This window comes from Quercus suber, unplaced genomic scaffold (assembly GCF_002906115.3).
Source record: "Quercus suber isolate HL8 unplaced genomic scaffold, Cork oak 2.0 scaffold_690, whole genome shotgun sequence".
NCBI classification, from domain to species: domain Eukaryota; kingdom Viridiplantae; phylum Streptophyta; class Magnoliopsida; order Fagales; family Fagaceae; genus Quercus; species Quercus suber.
Genome location: NW_027070131.1, coordinates 124399 through 145769, shown reverse-complemented (window position 1 = coordinate 145769; position 21371 = coordinate 124399). Strand labels below are relative to the sequence as shown.

The window sequence follows — 21371 nt, the reverse complement described above, 5'->3', positions numbered from 1 at the left end:
CCATGTTGAATGATTTTTTTTTTTTTTTTAGCATTATCAAGTGGTTTTATTGTTTATTCTTGAGATTTATTTCCTATATCACTGGTTGAGTGGTAAGTCCAGAAATTGTGTGTGCGCTTTTCTATGTTTATTTGTTGATTCTTTTTGCTTGCTATGCATTATATTCGAATTGTTAAGAGTCGTGCTTTTGCAAAGAGATCAAAGGTAATGTGAACTTACACAATTTTGCATTGTAGGATGGGATATACACTCTTCCAAGTCATTTATCACCGGAAGTGAAAGACTTGATATCAAGGATGCTTGAAAGGAACCCATTCGAGAGGATAGAAATTCCTAAGATTCGCGAGCACCCGTGGTTTCAGGCACATCTTCCACGGTATTTAACTTTGCCCCCACCCAATACCCTTCAACAAGTAAAAAAGGTTTGTGACTCTCTCTCTCTCTCTTAATTGTTTTAGTTGATTTAGTTGTAAATTACCTCAACTATCAATTGGATGGTGGTAAACTGGTAATAAGTATCCATGTTGAATGATTTTTTTTTTTTTTTTCTGAAACTTTTTTTTTTTTTTGAGAAAGAATTTTTCTGAAACTTGAATGTTAACTGTTAGTCTATTTATTTGCTTGCTTATGATAATTGTTGATATATTTATTATCTTCATATTGGTAGTCTCGAGCTCATCGAAGTGATATAATGACACGAGTGGTTGTAGCACTGAAAAAACTAAATGTGCGTCGGAAGAAGAACAGGTCGGAAGAAGAATTTGAGCATGAAGTGAAGGTGGATTCTGGGTGTCCCTGGTCCTCATGAACGAATGATTAACAATCCATTATTTGATATTTAATGTTTAATATTGTTGGTCTCGTAATCTTTGTATTTTATTATATAACCAGTTTTTTCATTTTGTTATTCTTCCTACTCTTTTATAATGTAATGCTTGCTTGGTATGAGCCAATTGGTTCTTATAAGTGGATGTTGGTACTCTGCTTTTCCCTTAATTAATTTTGAGTAAAATACAAAATTGACCTTTAACTTTGCTTTTGTTAATTTCAATCCTCTAACTTTCAAGTTTATTTAATTAAGGCTTTTCCATCAACTTTTGATATATGTTGTGGTTAATTTTTCAATTTTATAAAATTTTCTTCAAATTTTTAAATTAAAAAAATTCAATTAATGATTGAAAAATATTTTCCAATTTTTTTTTTAAAAAAAAAATTTAACAAAAATGTCTTATTTGAATAAATTTGAAACTAAGAGGATTGAAATGAACGAAAGCGAAGTTAGAGGACTAAAATGAAATTTGAAGAAAATTAGAGGGTTAGTTTTGCATTTTAGTCTTAATATTATGAACCCTAGTTGGAATTGTTTTATGAATCTAACATTTAGAAATTTACCTCTTCTTCTTCTGGAGGATGCTTCAAATGTTGAATTATGAACGATTCCTTCAATAATTTTCTATTGAGAACGGTACATAGAGCTGACTTTTGTAGTTGTACAGTAATACTTCCCTATATAGGGTTTTTATTTTTTATTTTTTAAATTTTAAAGTAGGTATGGTCTTGCCAATTAATGATTTTGTCATTTGAGATTATACTTTTTCCTTATATTCTCTCAAGAAAGTGCCTTTGTGATTGGAATTATAACTTATTTGTTCATATAAATATCATATATTGCCATGCAGTGAGTTTGTAAAATTAAAGATTAGGTGTTAAAATACAAGCCACTCACTCTCTATTTAACAAATTAAAACTCAGGTATTTATTTATCAAACCCAACTAATCTCTCAAGACAGTGCCTTTTTTAGTTACAATTTATTTATCATTTTTAATATTATTAAAATACAACAACACTGAACAAAATAAAAGAAAAAGAGAGTTAAATGTAGGATGGATAATTGAGCAATGTAGTAAACTACTTTGTTTACTATCAAGCTCAAGTGAGATTCTAAAGGAAATATATATATATATATATATATTGATTGATTAATTAAAGATGGGTTTTGCCCGAGGCAACACAACGGTAATCCAAAAGTGGGCTTCAAATTCAGTTTTTACGGAAAACAAAAACACAACTTTAAAGTTACTGAATCAGCTGCTAGCAGTTGTACCAAAAAAAAAAAGGATAAAACACCCAGAGTTTAATGAACTTTACAGTTTACACTAACAAAAAACAAGTCACAGACTTCCTAGTTCCTAGTTCTCCTACTGTGAGAGCTTTCCCACTTCATCAGATTCACAACCCAATGTGAAATTTTAGCATAACATACCAAAACTCGAATTGTGTAATTTCCTCCCTCCACATACACATACTTTACCTAATCACAAACCCAACAGCTTCCCTGTTTCAAGAACAGAATGAACAAAACAATCAGCGTTCAAGTAGCTTTTAGAATAAACAAAGCTCAGATCTCAGACACAGTAACAAACCCAGAAATGTTTTGAACCAAAGAAGATGGTCGTATACCATATAATAATAATCTAATCACTGACTCTATTCACCATGAAATTCACATCACATCATACTCATTTACAATTGCTACAACATCATTGCAAGCTTTGGGCCCATAACAAACANAAAAAAAAAAAAAAAAAAACGTAAACCTTTTTGAGGACTAAGATGCTGGCGATGAATTATTTAAGCATGCTTATCTATTAGACTATTATTACTGGATCCAACCTCTTGTTCTCACTCATAAAAGTAGGGGCATTTGTAGTGACTACCACAACCTTTTTTCCGTTAATGAAAATCCATTATCAAATGAGTAGTCAAATTCTTGTATGATTTGGGGCCACACATGTTGAGAGAAGCAACCGCTAAGGGGCCGTTTGATACTGTTATTTGTATTTAAAAAAAAATATATGTAAGTAAAAAAGTGTGTAGAAATACATATAATGTTATTTAAAAATTAAAAATATGTGTTTAACCTCTTACATCAAACAGTCTCTAAACCATTTGCCCAATTAGGCAATGGTCTAAGGCTCACAATATATATACACTTAATCCCTACACATTTTCATCATCACCTCTCCAACAATCAATCAATCTTGGCATCTAATCATCACTCACTTCTTTCTTTTGCTGCATTGGCAACTACGTTCTCCATTATCTTGCTTTGTAGCTTCTCTCCCATTGAGGCTCTCAATGGCGGCTTTACCGTGGATTTCATCCACCGTGACTCCCCCAACTCTCCCTTCTACAACGCTTCTGAAACTCATTCACAGCGCGTAGCTAAGGCCTTGCGCTGTTCCATTAACCGTCTCAATCGTTTTAAGCCAACTTCTTCAGTCCCTCCCAATTCACTCCAAACAGATTTGATCTCAGATTCCGGTGGATACCTCTTGAACTACTCTGTTGGTACACCACCAGTCCCAAAACTAGCCATTGTGGATAGTGGTAGTGATTCAGGCTACAGTGCAAGCCTTGCATTGAGTGCTACAATCAAACAGCTCCACATTTTGATCCTGAATGTCCACAACCTACGAAACCGTTTCCTGCACTTCATCACTATGTAAGTCTCTATATAATTCCTGCTCGATCGATGGAACACGTTGCCAATATTCAGTGGAGTATGGAGATGAATCATTTTCAAAGGGAGACATTGCTGTAGAGACTATCACTCTGGGATCGACTACAGGCCACTCTGTGACTCTTCCTAAAACTATCATAGGGTGTGGACACGATAATAATGACACTGGTGAAAGCAAAGCATCTACTGGCATTGTTGGCCTTGGAGGCGGCAAGGCTTTCCTTGTGTCCCAATTGCATTCTTCAATTGGTGGGAAGTTCTCATACAGCTTGGTGCCATCTATTTATTCCCTAGACAATGCCTCAAGCAAATTGAGTTTCGGTAGTCATGCGTTGGTTTCTGGTTTTGGAACCGTGTCGACTCCCTTAGAATACAAACGCTCAGACACCTTCTACAACCTAACACTCGAAGCAATGAGTGTTGGCAGCAAAAGATTGGAGTTGAGCGGTACTTCTGGCTCTGGAGGTTCAAAGGGCAATATTATCATTGATTCAGGTTCCACATTGATATCGTTCCCAACAGAGTTCTACTCCAAGTTTGAATCAGTGGTAGCAGAAGAAATTAATTTTGAGCGCATTGATGACCCAAGTCACCAACTTAGTCTTTGCTACAATAATTCAGATGATATGTATTTTCCAATTATCGCAGCACATTTTAGCGTTGCAGATGGGAAGCTGAATCCAGCCTTCACCTTCGTTCCAGTTACTTATGGAATTGTGTGCTTAGCTTTCGCTGCTAGTGAACCATCCATCTTCGGTTACTTGGCCCAGTCCAACTTGTTGGTAGGCTATGACCTTGTGGAGAAAACAATATCTTTCAAGCCAACGGATTGCACCAAGCTCTAAGCTGAAAATTAAAATGCATGCATGTATCTTTTAAGTATTTATATTGTAAATAAGCATGCATTTCGAGGGTTAATTATTCCATGTCCCTATATATATATATATATACACACGTGTGTGTGTGTTCTTGGCTTTTGCTGCAGATTACGTTTGCCCTTGTTTGGTTGTTAAACGGTTATGGTATGGACTATTTATTGCACACACCTTGTTATAAGGTAGTGTTTAACTATTTATTACACATACCTTGCCCCAAATCCAAAAGGGTCTAAAGCATGAGAAATACATCCCAAAAGTACCGAGAGATTTTTCCTTTTTGACAATTCAACCCAAAAAATTCATACCAAGTACCAACATCAAGAATTTTTCATAATAATTTCATTAAAGATACTCTCAAAGTAAGTCAGAATTCTATGTAATAATTATAAGAACCATTGGCCACAAAAAAATGGAGATCTAAATAAATATAATTACACATCATTAACTTGTTTTATCAATGGAAATAAAAGTCATAACCACTATTAGATATAAAAGAATGAGTCAAGCCCACTATAGGATGTACATTATCTAAATATCATCATCACAAAAGTCCAGCCTCTATCAGTAGTTAGTCTAACTACTATTAGCCACAAAAACCTGTCTCAAAATGATTGTTGCATACTTTGAATAAGTTTGTAAAAGAATAGGATGAGACAAAGTCCAATAAGTAGCATAATTAATTGGGGTGGAGGAAATGCAAGTTTCATGATGATGAACGGTTTACAAAACATGTTTTAGTTTGGAAAATTTCTAACTGAATATTGCAAGATCATTTTTAATAATAATAATATGACAAAAATAATTAAATAATGAAACACAAAGTTTCTCAAATAAATACTATGAAACTATATACTATAATCTGTGAGTACTAACAATATAATTCCAAAGCCGTAAAACTTAATATAAGGTAATTTATCACAAAGATACCACACTCCCACATAGACTTGTCAGGGGATCCATCCATTCATAATTGGCATGATATTGTCCTTTTTGGTATGTAGTCTCTTGGCTCTCTGGGAAGCAACCTAACCCATACCCTCAAGGTTTTTTCTCTCCCCGAATGGGCAACAGGGAGAATGTGTCAAATAGGACCTCTTTTACATGTGGTCTTTTGGCCCCATTAGCAGTAGCCTCACCCACACACAGTTAAGAAACCTCTTCCCTTCATGGGCAGCAGGGAATAACACATCATTCAAAGTGAAAGAGCACTAACCTAGATCTGACACCATTGTTACAAAGACTATGGAAATCAAATTGGGTGATCACCGAGAAATCATACATGGCATAGGGTTAAAACTACATGAAGCTCACAGTTATATGTACTTTGAAACACATAGTTTATATCTAAGTAGTTTCAGAAAACATTAAATAACCAAAACTTTCACAAAGTTTGTAAGGTTTCCAAATTCATTTCTTGTCAACAAGATTTTCTATCAATTTCCCAAGTAATACAAGACAAGATAGACACCTTTAAATTTTCCAATATACCATAAAATCTATGAATTCCTTATCAAAAATTAAATCAAAGATGCTAATATTTTCCATGTCAATAGTTCATGTATTTCCCCAAATGCAATACCAAATATGATGCACTTTTTAGTAAAACATAGTTCCCCAAATAATTTTCCAAAATGTATTTGATCCAAAAATAACATTTATGCGACATGGTTATTTTCTAAAAATCCCATTAGAAAGCTACTTACCTTACAACCCGCAAAAATCATAATTCTCCAAGCTTCAAAAGAGATTAGTTAGAACCTAAACAATATCAATCAAACCTATCACAATAAGCTTAAAGCTTGAAATTGTATCTAGTTACAAATTAGGAATTGTCAAATTAGCACTTAATTAGGCAAGCCTAATATCAACCTCACAAATAATGTATTCTACTTCCAAAGTTTGTCAACAAATTAATTCACAAGGCATAGGCTCCAATTTATAAAATTAATCCATTCAATATCATCTCCCTAATACTAAAATCTTAACAATTCATGAGTAGCTTTCATAAGATTTACACAACATCATCTTAAGACCCATGACACCAAAATCATAATATCCCCCAAGACAAACAATTTGAATATTTAACTAGCTCCAAATAATCAATAAAAATTATATTTACCATCTATCACATTATATAACTCAAAACACCTAAATTTCCACCATAAATAAACCTTAGATAGCCACCATTAGTACAAAGCATAAACCCACTCATCAAATAAATCCACCAAGACAAAACTCATACATATAAACACGTGAATATCACTTACAAAGCTCGTAAATCATATGAATATCATTATCAAAACTTACATTAAAATAACCTCAATCAAAAGTATAAAACCCACAAAAAAGATTCGAAATTTTTACCTCAAATAAAAGGGATGAAGATGCTTAGAGATTCGTAATAATTTTTTGGTGATATTTTTAGGACATATGTGATTCAATGTTAGGAACATACATCACTATTTTATGTAGTTGGCTAATCTTTTGACAAAACGCATTTTACTTGTAATTAGATAGTTCTACGATGTGTTTAATGCTTCAAGAAACAAGGTTTCAAGTTCAAGTGTTAAAACCATGCAAGTCTGTCCAAGAATCAAGGAATGAAGTGAAAGATTTTAAAACTTGACAGCTAGCATCTATCGAGGTATAAAAGTTGCTGAAACTTGTGGCTCGACAACTAGCTTGATAGATAGGGTATCTATTGAGGTTTATGAAGTTCAGTTTTTCAAGCTGATGTTCATCCAATCCGTGAATGTATGTTTGGACTTTCTTTTCTCACAACCCTAAACATATATAAGGATTATTTTAATGGCCGTAAAAGGTGACAAAAGTTGCATAAGAGCACAATTTCACAAGTGTGAAGAAGAGTGTAATCGGAAACCTAGTTTGCCCTAGTTCTTGAAGAAGCTACTGTGTTTGTATACTGTAGGGTTTTGTGACCAAGCAACTTCATGATCTTCATCGTCTGAATGAATTAAAGAACTTTGCAGCCAACATCCTTCTCTAGTTAGTGATCAAGTCACGTACTGAGATCCGTGCAATTAGTTAGTTATGTACTGGAAGCCGTGCATTAAAAAGGAGAGATTGCCACTGCAGAACAAGTCTAATTGAGTATTAGGGTAAGGATTCAATTGTAAGTTCGTATAAGGTACTGGGATTCCTTTATTTGTAACCGCTTATTTTGATAATAGTGGATTCTCAGGAGTGGTGACCTTAAAATCACTTGGTGGGATTTTTGCCGTGTAAGTTTTCCCCATTCGTAAATAAATCAACATGTCAATTTATTTTCCGCTATATATTTTAATTAATTGGTGATTTGTTTGTGTTGCCACATACAATTGCATGTTAATTTGATTAATTAATAAACTTAGAGACTACCTATGAAGGCACAAAAAAAAAAAAAAAGTAGAGAGATCTAGTGAGGCCAATAGGGAGAGGTGCGATAAACGAAGTGGGACTTGGCCAGAAAACACACAACCTGAAAGGTTAAGATATCTCAACCTAGTAAATTGACCAAACCCAGATGCAAATCAATGAAAAATAAAAGTCATTGTAAGCAGGGTTGAGATGTTGCAAGTGAGAGAGAAGAAAGAGGGTACTATTGGAAGGGATGCTGCCTTGAAGCCAGCTACAACTGAGGTCAAAGCCAATCAGGTTTCCCTTCACCCTATCACAAGTAACCCCATCCCATGAGCAGTAATCAGTGCCCTTTTTCCAAGACTCCATCTTTGGATAAGAATGCTGATAACCCAAAAGGTTACAATCATAAGAAGCATATTCTGAAAAGGTAAATAATTGCTTAAAATGGAGTAATGCTAACTGCTGGTCTTGGGAGCGCGGTGGTTTCATAGTAGAGGCAAAAGATGATGATGATGATGAAGTAAAAAGAAAATAGAAGAGCAGTAAGAGGTGGAAGTGTTGAGAGAGCCATATTAACCACCTCATAATTCCAAATGAGATCAGAAGTAAATATATATGTCTTTAAAGAAGAGCTGGAAGGTGTATATTTTATATGAAAAGGTGACGATAACTACCTCATAGTTGTACTTGTATCTTCATTTTTTTTATTTATTAATTTTATTTAATTTTTATTTATCTTCTCAACAAAGCCATCATAGATTCTTTGATTTCTTAGGGCAGGTTCGTTGATTTCTTATATTCTATCATGACTTTGGCTAATGACTCAAGAAGCACTAATGTAATGGGTGCCTCTTCTGCACTAATGAAATGGGTATCTCACAAACACTAACAATTTAAGTCTTAGTCTTTGTACTTGATTTTAAGTCTTCCCATTTACTTATTTCTTTTCGGTAACTAAGCTCATAACCCATTCACACCAGCCTCAAAAACAATTTAGTACACTATAACTAGCTAAAACCTCAATTTTTTCCTATTTAAGCTAACTTAGCTAGAGTATTCACTTCAACATTTTATAATAAATGGTTGAGGCTGATGCAGAATAGTTTTGATTGAGTGGATCCCTGATACCACCAAACGCATAATGGAAATGCAGTAAGACTAGATACCGTTCTAGCTAACAGTAGCCTCGAAAACTCAGGGAAAGAAGTCTGGATTCATGTGAATTTTTGTGAATTTGAGAAGTTCTCAAAGAAAAATTTTACTCGTGAATTTTTTTTAGCTTTTGTTAACCAATGCTCTTGTACACTTATTAAGGAGGCTTTAAACGAATCCCACTGTATAGTGTTTTTTTTTTTTTTTGGCTGAATGCTTGTATTAGGAAGTGGTTGAAGTGACTTGAGTACTTATAAAAAGGAAATTGATTGCAATTAAAAAATCAACCTAATGAAAGCGCTAGGGCACTCATTAACTAGACTCATATATTCATTTTTTTTTTTTTATTTTTTATAATGGATAAAAATTTATAAATGTTATAAATAGAGAATTGAACTACAAACTCTAAATGTCTCATATTTTTTTTTTGAGAAAGAAGGTAAGTCAATTTTATAAGACAACTCAGACTGAAAATAACATCAAGTCTGATGGTAGTTCTAAACATCCGTATCAGCAGTTAAAACTGCTCTTATATTAGTCTTAAAAAATATTGGGAGTGGACTATTTTATGAGTTTAATTAATCAAAATATCAGATCTAACAAGAGCTATAATTTGGATTTGTCTACCTACTAATAATCCTTTAATGTGAATCATAAGTAAAATTTTGACTTAAAAAATTCACAAACACCTAACAAATTTACATCATATAAAAATTTGTTATCTTATAACTTTGTCTACATTAAAACATAGCTGGGTATTCACGTGAATGATTTGTCATTATTCAGATTGGTATCAAGTATTTGCGTGTATGTGTACATCAGACATGTGTGTTGCTTTTAAAATTTTGCCACCCTTGAAATTAAATCCCAGCTCTGCCATTGATCCTATGTCAAGTTCGTACGTACACTGATATTTTGATAAGTAAGATGTTACTTTATTGCGGTGTTGGCGTTTTAATCCATTAAAAACACTTTTAGTGCTTGGAGATTTTATTATTATTATTATTTTGTTGTTGAGAAAAGTGCTTAGTGAATTATGGTTGTTCAATAATATTTTTGTAATTTTGTTACATGCAGGCTTTATAAACACTAATAGCAGATCTGCACAATGCTCCAAAAAAAATTTGACGATTTGTTTTTTTTTTTTGTTTTTTGATGTTTTTTTTTTTTTTTTTTTTTTTTTTTTTTTTTTTTCTGTTAAGTAAAAAATAAAATAGTATATGAGACTTATAAGTATTAGTCTCAATCCCTTCTTAAAATGAAATGATTATTTTCTAATAAAGTATAGTCAATACAATATATATTAGATTTTGTAAATTAAGCTATCTATATATATATTTGTTATTAGAAAGTGTTTTAAATTTTGTATTTTTTTAAAGAAAATATAATATATTTTACATTCAATTATAATATAATGCGAGGTATTTTGTAAATAAATTAATGTGTGGTTGGATTTTTTTCTAGTACTCCATACAAATAGTTTATCCTTTATACGTCTTGAATGGCTAAAGAAGGAAACATGTATAAGCAAATCCATCACCTAATATTAGGGAAAAAAAATACAAAATTTTAATAACATAAGAAAAATATAATTTTATCAAGATACTTATCAATATTACACTAAAATTTTGACATAATTGTCAATTAAACAGCTCCTCTTTTAACATACACCTCTCCTCCTAAAGCATCATCAAAGAGGACAAAATGGACTAAGGTGAACTAAACAGATGAAGTGGACTAGAGTGGACCGAAATGGACCAATGGACTAAAATAGATTAAAATAGACAAACGTGGACCGAATTGATCAGAAGTGGACCAAATTGGATGGACTAAAGTGGACCGGATGGACTGAAGTGAATCGAAAAAAACGAATGGATGAATGGATTGAAGTGGACTGAAATGAACTGAATGGACCGAAATTCTATGTTGATGTGGTTCAACATGAGCATAACAATAATAAATACTATCTTAAGGTTTTATGTATTATATAGATGAATTGCAGATCTTGTAAACATAAGTATATGTAGGCTACAAATACAAAATACAGTTACTTGCAAGAGTTCTCTCTCTCCCAAGCTGCCAAGCAAATGGTCAAAGAAATTGTGGGGTAGCTTAAATGAAGTAAAAAAAAAAAAAAATACACAAATGATATTTAATGCTCATGAGATCACCTTTCTTTTGTTACTTAGAAGGGCTAGAAAAACTAATGCAGCCTACATTAATTTTATATCAAATGTCAGTTGCTGGCTTTGGCATTATAGCTCAAAATCGCTACAACTCACTTCAATTTCAATGTATGCACCATGAGATACAACCCAAGTTTCCATACGTAATTGCCTAGATTGGTTGTAAAAATAACTTGAAGGAAGACTTTGGAAAGGTAAGAGGTTGTTCTCCTTCAACACTCTCTAGTCTAACCAAAAAATCCTAAAAAGTTAAATTGTGGAAGGGCATCCTAGCGATAAATTAGGGTACTTACAGCTTGTAGAAACATCAAAGCCATACTAAAGACAAAAAACCTGTGGGCAGATCGCCAAATGCCACATTGTTGAGAAGGTAAAATGGATGATGATTTGTATAAGTGTCTAAGATGTTGGTTAAAACAAACCGCTTCTTGGTAAGAGCCTTAATCAATATTGTCAACCAGAAATGGATTTACCAACACAAAGTTAATGGAAGTTACCGATAAGAAATATCAAGACTAAGCTAAGAACATATGTAATATGGAATCTTAGTTATTAATAGATTTCAATTTCACAGAGGACTTTTTTTTTTTTTTTTTTTTTTTTTTTTTGTATCGTTAGAGACAAATTATCAAACACATAGAAGGCATAAACAATGCATACAATATTTAAGAGGTTCAATACCATTAGTATGTTTGGAAGTTTGGAGAGAAAGGAGAGTAAAGAGTAAGGGAGAAAGTAGAGGAGAGGAGACGGGAGAGGAATGGTTACCCTCAATTAGATATTTTAAATTTTTTTATAGGAGATATTTTAAAAATTAAGAAAAATGAGAACAGATGATCATCTAGTTGTATTAAAAATTAAGTAGGTGAGGAGAGCAGAAGAGAATGATCATATAAATTGATATATGTTATTAATTCAACATAGGGGTAAATTGGCAATTAAAATTTTAAAATAAATGGAATCCCAACCCTCTTTTCCAAATTCTTCCTATTTAAAAAATTAAAATTAAGGTACCCTGTAAAAAAATAAAATGAAAATTGGGAGGATACACAACATAGGCATAAATACTTCCTCCCCCCACCCCAATTTAAAAAATTCCAAATAAGATTTATTAAACCCTCAATATTTCATTTTTTTTCTACTCCCCTCCATCCAAAAGTCTACGTAGACAAGTCGTGTTTGGAATGATCCACTATAATCAACAAGTTACATTGATCTTTTACTCAAGTTTTATCACACAACCTGAGCTTAGACTACAATTAAGAGAAATACAAGCTTACCTCAATGATATCTACAAAAACCAAATTCACCACAATAAAATCTTTCAAACAACACATTAAGAAATAATCCCAAATACCTTTGAAATATTTGATTTAATAGGTTTCAATGACCATAGTTCTAACGATAATCTCTCACACTTGTAAGCTCTACCTTCTATATTGGCCTTGAGAATTTGGGCAAAGAAGTGGTAAAATAAGCCTTCATGGGTCTTGGGCAAAGAAGTGCCTGTTCAAGGACCAGATCTAATTTCCATGTTTAAACCCTTTTTCATTTTGAATTCTAGTATTTTTATGATTATGATTTGAAATATTCCATTTTTTTTCTTCTGATATAAAATCAATTATTCATTTATATAAAGAAAAATATTAGAAGCCAGCGCAAGACCATCCTATAACTAAATTCCAACATGCCACACAATCTAAAAAAACAAACAAAACATGGAATTCCGGTAAATATATATATATATACATATATATGCTCATCATATATGAGCACGATTATTCTATGAAGAAGTAAACAACTTCTATACAAACAAATTATTGCGCAACTTCTAAGACAAGCAAATATAAAACAATAGTACAATAATATTCTAGAGAAATTTTTTTTCAAAACACATCAACCAACCATTAATTACTTTAATTTCTTCTTCTTGATGTTTAATTATTACTCCCCTCTCTTCTTTAGATACTATTCTCCTTTAACCAAGCTTACAAGCCATTGAGGTTTTCTAGACTTGGAAACAAGATATCCCAACCAAGCTTACAAGCCATTGAGGTTTTCTAGACTTGGAAACAAGATATCCCATAGCTATCCCGTACACGAATCCACATCCATACCCTATCATCACAGCCTTCCAACCAAATCCACTTGTAAACTTTAAATCATTGTCCTCTTCAGATGGTGGTGGCTCAACAATCCTACATTTCTTCGACAATGGAAATCCACACAATCCTTTGTTCCCAATGTATGAGTTGTTTTGAAATGTATTAAATTGTAGGCCTTGAGGTATGGGTCCTGTAAGTTTGTTTTGTGAAAGGTTTAAAACAGCTAAAAACGTTAAACTTGTTAATTGCATTGGAATGGAGCCATTGAGCATATTTGAAGAGAGGTCTAAGGATTCAAGTACCAACAAATTTCCCAACAATGATGGGATATAGCCAGTTAGGCTATTATGGGAGAGGTTGAGCTCTCGAAGAAACTGAAGTTTTCCAAGTGCTTTTGGAATTTGCCCATGGAACTTGTTGCATGAGAGGTCAATGGTAGTGAAGATGGTTAAGATTCTCTCTAGCTTACGTTCATGCCCTTTCCATACCACCATTACTGAGTCTTGGTAATAGTCTTCCCCAATATATTTCAATGAAACCTCATTTTCATTGACTGTTTTTATAGCTTTCAATCCTTCAAAAAAACTGGAAGTTAAATGACCCATAAAATTATTCTGAGAAAGGTCAATTATTCGCAACATAGAAAAAGATGAGTCGGCCTTGAAATCTTCAATTTGACCATAAAATCTATTGCACCTCAAGACAAGAACCTGTAGCTTTGGAAGCGCTTCCAACCAATAGGGGAATGAATCATTTATTTTGTTATTTCCAAAGTCTAGAACTTCCAACTTTTTACAATTGACCAAAGATTGTGGTAATGACCCTTCCAATTGATTGTGATTAAAGACAAGAGTTCTCAAGCTTTTGCACTTTGCAAACATTTCAGGGATGGTTCCGTGGAATCTATTTGTTCGCAAATCCATCACCGAGAGAAAATCACTCAAGTATCCCAAACATCGTGGAATCGTACCAGTTAGATTGTTAAAGGAGATATCAAGGATTTGGAGGGTTAGATTGCAAATTGAAGAAGGGATTTCCCCGGTCAATTTATTGTTTGAGATAGAAAAGAAAACCACAGAAGATGGTGGAACAGGAAAAGTTCCTTGAAGAAAGTTGGCATGAAGATCAAGATTTTCTAAATTCTCTCCTGGAATTTGCTCTATACTTGTCAGAGAGTTATGAGAAAGATTTAATGATTTCAAATTCCCTAGCACTTTAAACATCCATTTTGGGACTTGGCCTTTGATCCTATTGTTAGATAGGTCTAAGGTGTCTAAGAAATCTGAGGTTCTTAAAAAGTATGGAAATCTAGTTATGTTGCAAGATGCTAGTTTCAAGTATTTGAGTTTGGGGAAGGTATACTTTAAACTGTTGTTGATGCTCAAAGACAGACTGTTATAGGATAGGTCTAGAAAATCGATTTCATTGAGCTTTGAGAACATATCAAATTCTATAGTGCCACTCAGATTATTTGAAGAAATATCAAGCTTCTGAAGTTTCACCAGATTTGAGATTGACTTTGGAACAGAGCCATTTAGCCTGTTATTATATAACAAAAGAATCTCCAATGACTTGGCATTTTGGAATTCACCAATTTGACCAATAAGGTGGTTAGAATTTAAGTCTAAATTTGTGAGTTTTGTGAGCTTGGTCAAAAAATCTGGAAGTGTACCTTCAAAATTGTTGCCTCCGAGGTCCAGAAAAGTGAGATCCTTTAGATTTGAGAGTGATGATGGAATGTGGCCAATGAAGCTGTTAGATGAAAGGTAACAATAAGTAACTTTCGTGAGGTTTCCAAAGGACTCGGGTATTGATCCTGTAAAATTGCAATTCCATTAGATTCAAAAGTATTTTAAAGGATTGGATGTTGCCCACATGAAAGTGATGATGGGATCTTACCACTTAAGTTGTTGCATCGGAGATTCAAGAAAGACAGGTTCTTGAGGTTTGAAAGTGATGATGGCAACTCACCAACAAAATTGTTACCTGATAAATCTAATTCAGTAATTTGCGTAAGGTTACCAAATGACGCAGGTATCAAGCCATTGAAATTGCACTGAGATAATCCCAAATGCTTTAAGAATTTTAGATTGTCAACGGAATTTGGCAATGGTCCTGAGAAACCTGTGGTAGAGACATCCAAAAACATCAAGGGATTGCTCCAATTTGTCGTTGGGAAAGCCCCTCTGAGTTCAGGATTGCAAATTAAACTGAGCTCCCTCAGGCTCGGTAGGCGGAAAATGTTATATGGTAAGTTGCCATGCAATCCACAACCATTTAGACTAAGGACTGTCAAAGAAGAGGACAGATTCATCAAAGAATCAAGCGAAACAAGGGACATCTGAACACCATCAAGACGGAGTTCTCTTAGCTTGGTCAGATTGTGAACAAGCCTCCTCATGACAGATGTATTGAGACTAACTTGTTTATTGCCAGAGAGATCTAGTGAGGACAGTTTGGAGAGTTTGGATAGTTCATGTGGGACTTGACCAGAAAACTGAGAAGAAGAAAGATCAAGTTTTTCCAACTTAGCAAACAGACCAAACCCAGATGAAATCGGTGAATTGAAGCAGTTGAAAGAAAGGTTGAGCTGTTGCAAGTTAGGGAGAAGAAAGAGGCTACTATTGGAATGAATGGTGCCTTGAAGCTCACTGCAACTAAGGTCGAGGCCAATCACGTCTCTCCCCATTGTATCACACGTAACCCCATCCCATGAGCAACAATCTCTGCCCTCCTTCCAAGACTCTTTCTTTTGATCACAGTGATCAGAATATTTGGAAGAAGAAGAAGTTGGATAAGAATGAAGTTGCTTAAATTTGAGCAACGCGGAGCTTTGCTCTTGGGAACACGATAGTGTAGAAGAAGAGGAGAAAGATGATGATGAAGTAGGTTGAGAATGCAAGAGAAACACGAGGAAAAAGAGTTGAGAGAGACATATTATTAAGCAAACCATAGTTCTTAATGAGATTGTAAGAAATGTCTATGACTGCTTAGAATGGAGAGCCGGAATGTGGATTTTTATAGGGAAAAAGTTTGGTCTACTCCCACCACCACCAGCCTGAAAACGCGAAGGAAAAATGGATGCAAATGGAATGTGTGTCATTTCCTTTTTTCTTATTCGTCTCTGTACTTAAAATTTTGAACAGCGAAGCACCGTCATTGTCAGCTTAACCACTATTAAAGTTTGGTAAGTATAAAAATGATGGTGACTTTTTATTTTTTAAGTCACGGTCTTTTTTATATATTAATAATTTTTTTTTTAAAGTCACCATCAATTTGATATGTACCAAACTTTCTTTTTTGATAAATATGTACCGAACTTTTTTTTTATCTTTGATGTCACCATCATTTTGATATGTACCCAAGTTTAATGGCAGCTGAGCTGAACATGAACATATATAAAAATGAATAAAAATATGCCAGCTGAATACCCTTTTTTTTTTTCTTCTCTTTTAAAACAAATAAATTCTTATAAAAAAAAATTAGACACATAGGATATTGTAGTTTGTAAAACATGAAGTGAAACACTCAAAATACAGTAGAGAATTTCTATTCATAAAAAAATAAAAATCAAATCAAGATTGTGTTCATATTGACCAAACTTTTCTTTTTGAAATAGTTATAATATGCTACTAATTGTGTAGCATAAATCCTTTTCTCTCTAAATCTCAAGCATTTTGTGCATAAGAAAGTACTAATTAAGCTACAAGCTGGCCCTTGGTCATATTGACCAAACTTGAGTTGTTTAAGCTAAAAAAAAGTATTTTATGAGATAGTCTCGTGATACTTCTTCTCACAACATATGTAGGTCTTATCCCATATATATGTATCCTATACATTGTGAAAAATTACACTTTACCACTATATATAAACTATTCTCCAAATTATACTTTACACATTAGCCTTTTAGAATGCACAATTAGAACTTTAAATTATAACTCATGTTACACTTTGCATCATGCCATCAACTGAGCTATTAACTTAGACCGAAAAACATGACATCATGTGAAAAGACACAATTACCCCGTCTCTCAATTCCTTAAAAACAAAGAAGAAATTATACTTTTATCACTTTAAACTATATTCCCGATTACATTTTACATTCTAAACTTTGGTTTTCCATCCAAGACATAAGTAGAATTGACGATAGAGTACAAAGTGTAACACAAGTTAATTATAATTTAATTAGAGTTCTTACCATACATGGTGCAGGGTGTAATTTGATATATAGTTTAGGGTAATAAAGTGTAATTACCCCAAATACTCTTTCATTAAACTCTCAACACAAACACTTGACTTGGAAACTTTAAGGGCATGTTTAGTAAACTGTAATGGGCGCTATAACGTAATAGTTATTCCTATGATTTAATTATTCTTTAGTTTGGTTATGTTTTTATTACAAGGAATAGTCATTCCTTATGAATAGCTATTCTTCAAAATGAGGAATAATTATTCCTCTTTAAAAGGTTGTATTAGTTATTCCTTAGTAAGTGTATTAATTTCAAAACTTAATATATTTCTAAATAAACAAACCTTCCATATACATCTAATAATTATAAAAATAAAAAATTATAAAAAATAACACATATCTTTCTTAAATTTAAAAATAACAATTTTTAAGGAAATTTAATTGTATGAATAAGATATTTCCTAAAATAAATGTTAAGTTTCATTCTAATGTTATAACTTACAACCAAACTAATGAATAGGTTTAGTTATTACATTACAACACATTTTATTACTAGTAATAAAAATTACAATTCCTGTTGTAATTTCCATTCAGTATACCAAACGCACCCTAAATCTTTCTATTTTTTATTTTTTAATATATAGAAATATTACTTTTTTTTAAAAAAGAATATTACTATTCTTTGTTGGGAAGCAAGTTGGTCAAAGTTTTTTTTTTTTTTTTTTCGCTGTCAACTAACGAAATTCTATTTAATAATAAAATTATAAAAGACTGACTAGCAGCATCGTTATTTCCATAGCCATGCTTTGTAAAAAAAAAATCCACTAATGACCGATATAGAAGACGAATTTTCCTTTTCATTACAATAAGTCTAGATTCACCCCTTTCCCAGTTTCCCTCTCTTGTGTGTGTTTGTTTCTTAAAATAAAAATAAATAAATAAATAAATAAATAAGAAAAAAAAAAGGCTAGATTCACCAATAAAATTAAAAAAAGGAAAAGAAAAAAGATTACAAATAAACTAAACAAATTTTATAAAAGTCCCACTCAAAATCATTACTTAAGCAAAAAAATACATGAAATTTCTCAAGTGATTCTAATACAATGTTATTAAATGTATAACTAAAAAAATTTATTGTTAAATCCAAAATAAAATACTTATTTGGTATATGTAATGTAGGGATAAAGGTTCAAAATTGTATATTGGGCCTTGGGCTTTGTCCGAGGGCGTGAGAATGTCTGAGGAGGGATAAATAACCTTTCAAGGTTCCAAATTGAAAGTCTCGTAAAGAAGGAACAGATGGAGAACGGTCCGAGGAGTAACTCCTCATCGAACGCGATGAATACAATTCAAATCTATATTCCAGTAACCTAGGTGACCTACCAGTAGGTTTCCACGATAAATATGAGCTTCATGCATGTATAGGAGTAATAAGAACTCAGAAATATCTAAAGGAAAAACTGCTATCACCACATTAAATGCATTGCAGCTACTTTTTTGGCCGCATTTATGTGGAGAAGACCCCTGAACAGTGCATTCTCAGTTGCTACAATTCACCGAAAGCCTAAGAGGATGTCTGATGGGACTGTACTCAAGTGAAGGTTTAGATGATTAACAAGTGTAGAACTAGGATGGTCTAAAAGAAAATATATAATGTGAGAGACCTCCCATGAGAAAGGGGTCGAAGAAAGAGGAAGAGAAAATACTGTAATAATCAAAGTTGTACTTGTAAACAGTTATATTGATTTATACTCAAAATTATCTCCTCGGACAGTGAATTTTACCCAGTCTTATGTGCCTCACTCTTGCTTGATCACCTTCTAAATCCATACTAGCTGTTATTAAATTCACTAGGGCCTAGTTCTTCATCCCACTCTCTATAAATTTATTGTATTAGGTTCATTGGGCCATCACCCCATTCGTCTTTGGGTTTGGGCCACAAATTGTGTCCCTGCATGTAATAAATATCGTCTAACTTTAAGTTTTGTCTACTAATTAAGTTCCAACAATTCATCACTTCAAAATATGTGTTTAACATGCATAGTTTTTTTTATTTTTTATTTTTTTTTATAATAATTTTCTTAAGTAAATTTTTTTTTCTTCAATTGATTATTATTTTTCTTATTTTATAGTATTTTTTTACTTTTATTTAGATATCAATTAGAATGATAGTTTCTCAAATGAATCTTCATTGCTGTACTGCTTTGTTACTTGTGGGTCAAATAATTGTTACATATTGTTAATCATTTAGTGTGTTCCCCAGGTTTGTTAGTATCGTAAGTGGTAAATTACGTAATTTTTTCTTTAAAAAAAATTTAAGTTTAAAAAGGTAGATTTTTTTTTTTTGGAGAAAAAAAGCAGTTAAAAGTATGAATAATGCAAAGATTATCTCAGTGAAGTAAAAAAATATATGACTAATACCGCATAAATACTTTATTTAAATTTAATTTTTTATATAACACTTGCGAATATTTCAATTACTAAATAATATATGATTTATTCAATTTTTTATGATATAAAATATATATAAACAAAAATGTTGATATAAAAAATCTAAGAAAAGAAATTAGATTAAAAATTTCTTTGCAGGCATTATTTTATTTATCTCTCCCAAAATATTAATAATTTACTCACATTTTTAAGTAAATAACTAATACATACATAACTATGTACGACCGTGGTCCTTGGATAACTCAACTTTAGATTTCTAATATTGACCCAACTCTTGTAATTTCTTAGACACCGAAATTTTATCTATTAAACTCATATTTTGTACGTGCATCTTCAATTTAATTACAACGCCATATCTATTTTAAAAGCATATTTGTTTGTTGGTTTCATGCATTCTGAAGAATATATCACAAGCACAATGCACAAGAAGTATAGATAATTAACGAAAAACAATCACCCGCATAGAACCAAACACAAGAAGGCCAAAGCAGGACACAGAAACAGATGCATACCTATTTCTGAATTTAATTATTCTGTTTCTGCACTATCTGGTGATGTTGGAGAGAGAGTGATCATATTGGGATTAGGAACATCATCAAAATTTCAAAATTGGGTATGTTGTCGTTTATTATTTGGTAAGGTGGTGAATTTCGTACTGTACCGGCCGGAACAGCCGGTATATACCGCACCGGCCAGTAAACCGGTACAAATTCCTCCCTTGTTTCATACCGGAAAAAATACCGGCCGTACCGGCGAAATCCGGCTGTTTCGGCCGGTAAATGGATACCGGGCTGAAAGTTCCGGTAGAGCCTACCACTGCAAAAACCCGTAGATTCGTGACACTGAGACAATGACGAAGTTTCGGCGGAGACTGCCGCTGCATCATGGCCTCATTCTGTTCATTTGCATCTCTCGTTCTTACTTTTTTTTCTTTCTTCTCCTCTTCTTCGCTTAACACCAGCCTTCTTGTCTCTGAGCATTTGGCTTCTCAATGTGTTTTCAAAACATGTGGCTGTGTTTATTCTCTTTGAAAATAACGTGTGGTTGTGGTAAAAGTTAAAGTAAGGCAGTAAGGCATTGAATTCTATCAAAATTCACGTGAGTTTAGTGGGACCTTTGACTGTTTGAACCTTTTACAATTTTTTTTTTTTTTTTTATATAATGATTAAATAATTTAGATTTATATGTGATGGATTGGGCCATTGTAGAAGGATAAAGATAATAATGAATTGGGCCTAAATATACTTAAAGAGATAGGATTTAAATTAAAAAAAAAAAAAAATATATATATATATATAGAATTTTATATATATAGCGGTAAACCCGAAACAGTACACCGGTATTGACCGGTACCCGAAATATATCGTACTGTTGGCCAAACCGGTACAGCCTCCGGTACGGTATTGACTTCCTTGACTTGGAGGCAAGAATAATAGAAGAATTTATAGGCCATTTATGAATCGTTTTGTTTTGTGTATGAAATTGGTTGAAAATTGGTTGAAGGGGAAGAGGATGTTAAATGGCAT

The 21371-nt window shown here is 32.8% G+C and overlaps 3 protein-coding genes and 1 long non-coding RNA gene across 4 annotated transcripts; 2 read left to right on the top strand and 2 right to left on the bottom strand.

Annotated features, from left to right (window-relative positions):
* Positions 1 to 32: 32 nt before the first annotated feature.
* LOC136064448 (uncharacterized) lies at positions 33 to 996 on the top strand. Its single transcript, XR_010626062.1, has 3 exons — positions 33 to 92; positions 237 to 422; positions 668 to 996. It is a non-coding gene; the product is annotated as an uncharacterized LOC136064448 (long non-coding RNA).
* Positions 997 to 2352: 1356 nt separating this feature from the next.
* LOC111986922 (aspartic proteinase CDR1) lies at positions 2353 to 4369 on the top strand. Its single transcript, XM_065766200.1, has 3 exons — positions 2353 to 2432; positions 3117 to 3427; positions 3561 to 4369. Exons 1-3 carry the CDS (start codon positions 2353 to 2355, stop codon positions 4367 to 4369), a joined length of 1200 nt encoding a protein of 399 aa, XP_065622272.1.
* An 8739-nt stretch (positions 4370 to 13108) lies between these two features.
* LOC112034992 (receptor like protein 22-like) lies at positions 13109 to 14428 on the bottom strand. Its single transcript, XM_065766199.1, has one exon. It carries the CDS (start codon positions 14426 to 14428, stop codon positions 13109 to 13111), a length of 1320 nt encoding a protein of 439 aa, XP_065622271.1.
* Positions 14429 to 14537: 109 nt separating this feature from the next.
* On the bottom strand, positions 14538 to 16198 carry LOC111985718 (receptor-like protein 6). Its single transcript, XM_065766196.1, has one exon. The coding sequence runs from the start codon at positions 16156 to 16158 to the stop codon at positions 15058 to 15060; it is 1101 nt and encodes a 366-aa protein (XP_065622268.1). The 5' UTR covers positions 16159 to 16198; the 3' UTR covers positions 14538 to 15057.
* Positions 16199 to 21371: the final 5173 nt, after the last annotated feature.